This window comes from Mobula hypostoma, chromosome X1, assembly GCF_963921235.1.
Source record: "Mobula hypostoma chromosome X1, sMobHyp1.1, whole genome shotgun sequence".
Taxonomy (NCBI): Eukaryota; Metazoa; Chordata; class Chondrichthyes; order Myliobatiformes; family Myliobatidae; genus Mobula; species Mobula hypostoma.
The window spans coordinates 38,391,712-38,401,579 of NC_086128.1; the positions used below are offsets into that span (position 1 = coordinate 38,391,712).

General features: G+C 39.6%; 1 protein-coding gene across 1 annotated transcript in view; it reads left to right on the top strand.

Annotated features, from left to right (window-relative positions):
• Positions 1–9,245, top strand: part of dhx8 (DEAH (Asp-Glu-Ala-His) box polypeptide 8) — a 70,225-nt gene extending 60,980 nt beyond the window's left edge. Inside the window, exons 22-23 of the mRNA XM_063038067.1 lie at positions 341–520; positions 8,338–9,245. Coding sequence (XP_062894137.1) covers positions 341–520; positions 8,338–8,557 — 400 coding nt within the window. The 3' untranslated portion in view covers positions 8,558–9,245. The remainder of the gene's footprint in view (positions 1–340; positions 521–8,337) is intronic.
• The last annotated feature ends 623 nt before the right edge of the window (positions 9,246–9,868 follow it).

A 9,868-nucleotide genomic window follows, 5' to 3' on the forward strand; every position in this document is an offset into this window, starting at 1 on the left:
ATGGCTGGTGATGCTGTCACCTAATTTCCTATATTAGCCGATGATACTTGCTGATTGTTGAAATGTTGAGGACTTGTGCCAAACAGCTATCTTTGCATCCAACTTTCAAGGGATCCAAATATGTGAAGTACTTTGTCATGTTTCTCTCCTTTTGCACCTCTATTTTGCATGTGTTTAAGCATGCTCTCTACCACCTCCCCAGCCCAGATGTACTGTAAAAATGATGGGATAAGTGAAAGTCTGGGCAGGATATTTGAAGTAAATTCACACCTTCTGTTAAATTCTTTCACATATTGTCTTATTTTGTAAATTTATAAATTTTCCTTGCATTTTTACACAGACATAAACTGGATGTTGTTTCGTGTGGAAAAGCTACAGTGCGAGTTCAGAAAGCAATTTGCAGTGGCTTCTTCCGCAATGCAGCTAAGAAGGACCCACAAGAGGGATACCGTACGTTGATTGACCAGCAGGTGGTGTACATTCACCCTTCCAGTGCTCTCTTCAACAGGCAGCCTGAATGGTATGTAATGTTGATGAGGTAATCACAATACAAACCACTGTATGGAGTGACCAGGGTGGTGAGTCTGGTTCATATTTTACTGCTGAAGTATGTTTACTGCAAACAAAAATATAATCCCTGAGATCTATTTTCTGAAAAATCTTAATTTTGTTCATTAGCAGAAACTTAATACTGCATAGGAGGCCATTCGTACCATTGTGTTCATGTGACCTCTTTGCAGTGTAGTCCTTTCAGTCTGATTTTCCCCATTTATTTCCTTTTAACCTCTTCTTCCTTACATGCTCAATGGTCTTTTGCACAGTGCCATATTTGTCAATAGGGAGCAGAAAGCAAATTTGTAAATCTGAAGGGAGAAAAAGATGCTGGGAATGGTGAAGGATGTTGGGAACTGCTCTACATACCATCCTTGCGCATCTGGAGAAGAAGGAAGCTTATGTGAGAACGCTGTTCTTGGACTACAGTTCAGCATTCAGCAAGATGGCCTGTTTCCGTGCTGTATTAGGCGGGAGGAGAAGATGGCAGCGCGCCACGCGTGCACAGCTCTCCGGTGAAAAATGATGCCGTATCTGTTAAATAGGGGCCGTGGGCAATTCTGATTTGATGGAGAATGGACGTGAAAGCACAAAGGAACATCTGGAGGAATTTCTGAAACGCTCGTTCGCTGCTGTTGTTACTGCGAGGTCGGGAATCTTTCGGAGGGTAGGCCTCAAAATCCCTGGCCTTGCCTACTTTTGGCGACCGAGGTTGAGGTCGAATCGCTCGGACAGAGATGGCGCTCAGTACTCGGTGTCGGAGAGCTGATCAGAGCTCGAAGTTTTCGGATGACTCAGAGTCGGATTGTGGTCGGCATGGCAGGGCGAGTTCTTCTTTCTCCCATCTGCGTGAGATGTGGGACATTTGAGAAACTTTGAACTTTACTGTGCTCACGGACTTCTTCATCAAGTTATGGTATTGTGCACTGTTGTAACTATATGTTATAATTATGTGGTTTTGTCAGTTTTTTTTAGTCTTGGTTTGTCCTGTGTTTTTGTGATATCACACCGGAGGAAATAATGTATCATTTCTTAATGCATGCATTACTAAATGACAATAAAAGAGGACTACGTGTCTTCATAATCTAATTGTTATAAAAAAAAACATAATTCTGTCCAGGCTCAGAGACCTGATCTCCCTCACCTCCACCCCTCTGACTCTCAACACAGGATCCCCTCAAGGCTGTGTACTAAGTCTCCTCCTGTAGTCCCTGTATACCCATGACTGTGTCGCCACCCATAGCTCTAATCTGCTAATTAAATTTGCCGACGACACTATGTTGATTGGCCTAATCTCCAACAGTAACGAGGTGGCCTACAGGGAAGAAGTCATCTCTCTGACACAGTGGTGTCAAGAAAACAACCTCTCCCTCGTCACAAAAATGAAGAAGCTGGTTGTGGATTACAGGAGGAATGGAGATGGGCTAACCCCCTATTGACATCAATGGATCTGGGGTTGAGAGGGTGAACAACTTTAAGTTCCTCAGCATAAACATCACCGAGGACCTCACGTGGTCTGTACACACCAGTTGTGTGGTGAAAAAGGTATAGCAGTGCCACTTTCACCTCAGACAGTTGAGGAAGTTTGGTATGGGCCCCCAAATCCATAGAACTTTCTACAGGGGCACAATTGAGAACATCCTGACTGGCTGCATCACTGCCTGGTATGGGAACTGTACCCCCCTTAACCGCAGGACCCTGCAGAGAGTGGTGTGGACAGCCCAGCGCATCTGTAGATGTGAACTTCGCATGATTTGCGACACTTACAAAGACAGGTGGGAGTAAAGGGCCCGAAGGATCATTGGGGACCCGAATCACCCCAACCATAATCTATTCCAGCTGCTACCATCTGGGAAATGGTACCACAGCAAAAAAGCCAGGACCAACAGGCTCCGGGACAGCTTCTTCCACCAGGCCATCAGACTGATTAAATCATGCTGATTTGAGAGTACTTCTATGTTACATTGACTGTTCTATTTATTATAAATTACTATGATTGCACATTTAGACGGAGACATAATGTAAAGATATTTAATCATGTAAGTGAAGGATATAAGGTTCAATTCAAGGGGAGGTGCTGTGGGAGGAGTGTGAGAAAGGTGGCAGAGAAGGAATGCCTGGAGTTGGGGGTGTGGTGTGGGTCCAGACACACCCAGCCCTGAAACCACCAGGCAAGGTCATTTGAGGCGGGAGGAGAGAGAGCAGCTTGTCATGAGTGAGCAGCCCTCCGGTGAAAAATGATATCGTATCCGTTAAATAGGGGCCGTGGACAATTCTGATTTGATGGAGACAGACGTGAAAGCACAGAGGAACATCTGGAGTAATTTCTGAAATGCCAGTTGGCTGCTGTTGTTACTGCGCGGTGGGGAATCTTCCGGGGGGTAGGCCTCAAAATCCCCGGCTTTGCCTGCTGTTGGCGACCGAGATTGAGGTTGAATCGTTCGGACAAAGATGGCGCTCAGTACTTGGTGTCGGAGAGCTGATCAGAGGCTCGAAGTTTTCAGATGACTCAGATTCGGACAGTGGTTGGCATGGCAGGGAGAGTTTTTCTTCCTTTTGCACAGTACTTGTACCTACACTAATGATAGTTTACTAGCCAACTAACCTATCAGCACTATTTTAGGATGTTAGAGGAAATTGGGGAAACCTTGCAATTACAAGGGGAAAGTGTAAACTTCCCACATTTCTCACTTGGGGATCAGTATTATACCTGCACTACTGAGACTATGAAAGAACAAACTTAACTGATGCATCACCTGAAGCACTGACTGCAAAATACAATTTGCTATTGACTGAAAGATGAGACTAAATTGTTGCCTGACTTGTTTTCCTCTGGGTGGAAGATTGAGTAGAGGAAGAACATGGCATTGTCATTGTTCAATCATCCTCACCTTGGTAATGTCTGTATGGTGTTACTTTGTCCAGCAAAAACCTCTGCACGTTTTAACTCCTGTTGTGGTCACTGCTGAACAGCTGTTTGTGGTAAAGTGTCTGTGTGTCTGTCTGTCTTGGTCAGCATGGGAATAATTCTAATTTTACCCTGTATCATACCATCTGAAAACTTTGCGAAATGTCATCAATATACAAAGATATTTTCACTATTTGCACATTCATGTCTTTCATGAAAGTGTCAGATCATACTTTAACTTGAAGAACTCCATTTTAAACCATAATCTAAATCTGTAGCCTGTCATGCATGTTATGGTTTTGAATTTTTGCCTTTCATAATAAATCTTTTGAAGGCTGCAATACCATTTCAGTAATATGTTCAGAACAGTACTTGGCACAGCAAATATATTCTCATCAGTATTTTTGCAAAATTTATTTCTCATATTTGTTTCACATCATTGGCCCTGTAATATACTGCAGCCTTTCTGGATTGAACTGAATCTGCCTCCAGTCTTCATACTTCACTAAATAGTCTTCTAGCATTCTTCTTAACTGTTTTCCAGATTTTTTTTTGAGATTTGTATCATCAGCAAATTTCAGTATCAATCCTTGCTAGGTATGTCCAAATCTGTACTGAATTAGTAGTAACTGAGGCAAAATGTTTATTTACATGTTACCACCAAACCTTTGCTTTCTATTGCACAAAGATTTCTTTTGTAAGTATTTCCATACCAATCTTGTTTTTTTTTAATACTCTTCACTTGCTCATAAATTAGTTTGCTATTTTGTTTCTTGATAAATTTTCTCATACATCCTTTCATCCACTTTAATCTTTGTGTTTGCTGTCATGTTATTACTGTAGTGTTTCTGAATATTCCTGATTGAGTAGTGTGATTTCTCTTATGGTATAACCTTTCCTAAGCTAGCATTCTGGACATGTTTTTCTATAGCGGTTCTATAGTAAAAAGTTCATTGAGGGTATGTGTTTGTAAACAGATTACATTACCCTACTGCTTACATATTTTTGGTGTTTATAAATATACCTAAGGTCACTTGAAAGCTTGCTGAATAAAAGTATTATCTAACATACAGAGCTATACATGACATGAAGTTCATGGTGTTGAGCAGTATTAGTGACATGGGACTTCAACTGCCATGGAATTCCATGCCCAAAGGCCAACAAGAGGAAAAACTGGCATGAATTCCTGTAATTGATTGCTGTCCACATGCAGAATGTAGTGTTTAGATGCCAGATGTGTCATTTGTGAACAACATCTGCTTGGCCATCATCCCATTAATTGTGAATGATGTGCTGACATTCACTAAACTCACCAAAAGCTTAGTAAGAAAAGATATTGGAAAGCTTTGCCTGCAGTAGGATTGTATACCAGCTAGAGTTTACATCATTTGTGTGGAGCTAGACAGAGAATATTAAAGTATTGGAACAACACACACAAAATGCTGAAGGAACTCAGCAGGCCAGGCAGCATCTAGGAAAAGAGTACAGTTGGTGATTCAGGTCAAAACGTTGACTGTACTCCTTTCCTAGATGCTGCCTGGCCTGCTGAGTTCCTCCAGCATTTTGTGCGTGTGTGTTGCTCGGTTTTCCAGCATCTGCAGATTTTCTCTTGTTTGTGGTTAAAGTACTGGAGATGCATTGTAAAATAAAGGAAATATTATCGGTGACATTATAGTGAGCAGAAATAAACTTCTTAAGACTTCATTTAAAATGGTAGATAGAGAGCTGTTCCACAAGGTCATTTCATGGTTTGTGTTAGTATCACCAGTAATTGAAAGTTTACGGTAACTTTTTTTAATAGGTGCCAAAGGGAAATTTAAAATGGAAATGAAATCAGATGATGAAAATGTAAATAACTGCTTAGTTGTGAGTTTCGTGTCATCTTTCAAACTTATTGAGAATTGTGCTACAATTGGCCAAATTCCAGTTTGCTGAATCACAGAGCAATATTCATCTTATTAACAATTCTGATTTTAAGAACGGTTTCTAAACGTTGAAGTGCATGCAGTGAACTCATCACTTGTACCCACCTCTTTGAATTAAAAAAATGATGTTTGCATGTAATACATGTGAGTCCCCACCAATCAAACTGATGCACCCTGAGTGTGAAATTGTGCCTTTGGGAATTTTATCTCAAAATAAACTAGAAAACTAGGGGAAAAAATCATGTAACAGCATCTAAAACTACTTCGTCACAATTACTTGCATAAATTCAGCACTGTTTCCTAATTCATTCCAAGGAACTCCACAGGTGCATTATGTAAGAATCAAATTTACCACATGAAATATTAGGACAAGAAAATCTGAAAGCTTGATCAGAGGTAGATTTAAATGCCTCTATAAGGTGAGATAGATGGAAATGTGGTGTAGAAGTACCAAAAGGCCAAATATAGTTGTCTTTAAAAAAAAGTTTCAGTCGTATTGAAGTTGTTCAGTTGACCAGAAAATCTGCACTAGAAATGTTGGGCTAGTTGTCTAAAGTAGATAGTGACTATCACACACTGCATTAGGTACAATGAGATGTATGGCTAACTGAAGGAGAGATTGTTGATTGGAAACCATGATTATACTTTTTACGAAAAAGCCTTCCCCAAAGTCCACTCCACTACACCCCTCACATGTTGGAGATCATGGAAGTTTCAAATTTCTTGGCTGTTTTTTTTTCTCTTCATTGGTGGAACTCTACCAGGAAAGGTAATTAGAGGAGTAAATCCAAAACTTAATCTAAAAAATGATGTAATTGGCTTTGTTTTAGAATGCTGTGAGAGATTGGAAAGTGGATATAGTAATAGAACTAATTAGCAAGAATCCACCTATAACATTCTGGTAGTTTTATGCAATTCTAATTCCATGAAAATTTATTTTTTAATGCTGAAGTTTCTTTTAATTGGCGTGCAGATAATGTCAGCCCATATTCCATAGTGGATTATGGTATGGTAAGCCCTTTGGGCTAAGTGAGTCACTTCCCCATTTTTTTAATCGATTTGCTACATTTGGCAGCCTGGTCTACACAGCATGAATATTCTTGTGCGGATGGCTATTTGCAAATCTTTGTTTCATTTGAAGAAGAAGTAATCCTTTATTCTGTAACCTCAAACATTTTATGCCTTATGACTTCTGAAAACTAGATACAAACTCAATATAATGTATGGTTTTTTTTCTGTGTACATAAGTTGTAGTTTACTTTCCAATGTTCCATTTTCAAAAGTGTTTTTTCTCCTTGTCACATCCTTAAATTAACTTTCACCTGATCGGTTTGAGGTCATTCTATTTCCCTTGTATGGGCAGAATCCTGCTAATCCCAGATCTTATTCTGGGTGGGCATCCTCACAGGAAGAAACCTCAGTTTACAAAAGAACACCTCAAAAATGCGAATGATCTATTTCCTGTTTCCAGCTTCACTCTGGGCACCAGAACAAGCCTTAAGATAGTGTCCTGAACAAGTACTACTCCATAAGTTAGTTCTTGTTCAAGACTTTCCTAGTGGGCTTGTTCTGGTGTCTGGAGTGAAGCTAGGATCTGAAAATAATGTCCTTTTTTATAGATCACCCCCGCCCCCCGTGGATCTACCACCACTTTTTCCAGTGGTGGTAGATCCTAACTAATAAATCATTGTGCGCGAAGCTGCACAGTTCATTTTGGTATAATCTTCAAATCAAATTGTTTTCATAATATTTATCAATGTCAATTAAAGTTAGTGTAGGAAAGCATTGTACTTGAAAAAGCATGGCACTATGTCCTTGACAGTACAGTATTTGGCCCAGCAAATGGAGGAATGTAGCAACAAGGGAGGTCCTTGTTTGCTCTGCGCCTTTTTGACGATCAATCCAATTGGTCCTCTGCACTTTATTCTTTCAAGTATTCATCTCAATCCCACCTGAAAGCTGTAATTGAATCACTTTCCACTATCTGGTCAGGCAGTCATTCCATACTCTCAACATTTGTTACATGAAACAATTAAAAGGTATCGGAAGGAGAAAGAAATAAGTAAATTGATCTGTCCAGAAAATGACAGGTCATTTTCCTGCTTTGGAACTCAGATCAGGCATAGACATGTCTTACGTACAAAACAAAACAGTTTTATTGCACATTTCATTACCCCAGGACTTCTGAAAATGTGGCATAACCAGTTACAATATTTTTAAAGTGCAAAATATGGCCTTGTTGTGCATAGAATGTCTGTCAGTATAAGGTAATTGACTAGGTGGTCTTTTTTAATTATCAGTTAGGGGTAAACCACTGTGAGAACTTCCTTGCTGCTCTTTGAACAAGAGATCTCTAGATATTGGCATGAGAAAGCTGTCTGGGCTTTATCCTATTCACTCATTTTAAAGACTAGGTCTCAACAGTGCAATACTCACTTAATGCTTCAGTGATATGGCAGCCTAAATTGGATTCAAAAAGAAGAGACTGGAAACCTTGGATTTCTGGCAGTGTCATAAGTGAAAACACTGAGCCAAAGTGGTAACATAATTCCCTTGTACTGCACCGTTGTGTATTTCCTTTTTTAATAGCAGTGTTCTTTGTGGCATTTCTTAATAAACTTGCCACTTTGTATTAAGTTGCAAGAAAGGGTTCATCAGCCATAGTTTGCATGAATGCTCTGTTGTTAACAGAGGGAAGAAGCTTTGAGCACAACAGTCTCAGCTGACCTCCTGATTCCAAAGACAATCGCACCACGTCAGTATCTCTTTCTCCCTCCTGCCCCTACACTTAATGACTCATTGTTAAAGTTCATTGGTCAGAGTCCATTGTTAATATAGATTCTTTCCTTGCATTGTTCATAATCTCCTATGATAAAATTGAAATATTTTCCTGAATGTGAGAAGGTGAAATAAAGAAAATGGTAAAAAACATAAAATATTTTTTTCTTTCAGGGTTGTATATCATGAACTCGTGTTAACTACCAAAGAGTACATGCGGGAAGTGACCACAATTGACCCCCGCTGGTTGGTGGAGTTTGCACCTGCTTTCTTCAAAGTATCTGATCCAACTAAACTCAGCAAACAAAAGAAACAACAGAGGCTGGAGCCCTTGTACAACCGCTATGAAGAGCCCAATGCCTGGAGAATTTCTCGAGCATTCAGACGACGTTAGGCTACTGGTCATCTTGAGGAAGGTGATGGAGAGGTAGCATTGATACTGGATGGGTGAAAGGAGTTTGTGTACTTCACCCTCGGAACTGAAAATTGGTGCCTGGAGTACTTAAAGCAATTAATGTTTGCTGTATAATTTGTTTTTAAAAGTTTAAAAAAGAACCGCATAGAAGGTTTTTATACAAGGCAATACTCCATCTCTTGATTTATTCTTCATGTGTCATAGCGATGCAATCTGTCACATGTAAGCTTGGTTTAAAGCTGCAACCATGTGTGCCTGCATAATATACAATTATAAATTTTTTTTTCAATTTGGCATCCCCCTTATCTTCTACAAAAGCAGAGTTACTTCTGTGGACACTTGCACAAAACAGAATAGAGAATATGTTTTAACATTTTTCAAAAACCTAATGTTTTAAGACTCGTCAAAGTTCAGAGCTATCTTTAACCTCAACCCACTTTTTTCCTTTAGTTTTGCTTTGCACAGAAGGTCCAGTACTTTTTTTAATCACTCAAGTTTGACTCGAGAGTTTTAAACATGATTGAAATAGATAATTGTTTATTTGTAAAACACTGCTTTTCTCATTGCTTTCTTAAAAGACATTGTACCAATGGAATGCCGGATATTAATGAGTTGCCCAGTGAACAGAGTCACAGCAGGCCAAGCAGCATCTCTAGGAAGAGGTGCAGTCGACGTTTCAGGCCGAGACCCTTCGTCAGGACTAGTCCTGACGAAGGGTCTCGGCCTGAAACGTCGACTGCACCTCTTCCTAGAGATGCTGCTTGGCCTGCTGCGTTCACCAGCAACTTTGATGTGTGTTGCTTGAATTTCCAGCATCTGCAGAATTCCTGTTGTTTTAGAGTGATATGGATGTTTCTTTTGTTTCCATTTAATTTCAGAAAGAAATGTAACATTTTGGAGTTCAGTATTTGACATTTTCTATTTTATGTGTAGCGTTTAATCCTGATAGGAGATTTGCAGTGCAGGTATTGTAGCAGCTAGAATGAGAAACAAGGGAATTTTTTGCATTCTAAGACATGCCAGCTTTATTTACAAATCAGGTGTATTTAAATTGATATTTCATGTATGTAAAAAAAGTTCATTTTTTATTTATGTTGTATGTTAGAAAGAAGAACAGCTGTATATTTTACATTCCTCAGTATTTTTCATGCTATTACAGTTCTTTCGGACGTAACTACAAAGTTATAATTACAATGTTATAACTTCATTCATCCAGGCAGGAACCACAGGGCCACTTCATCATTGCTGTGTGTGCTAATATGTGGTTACTACCTGGAAATGCACCTGCAC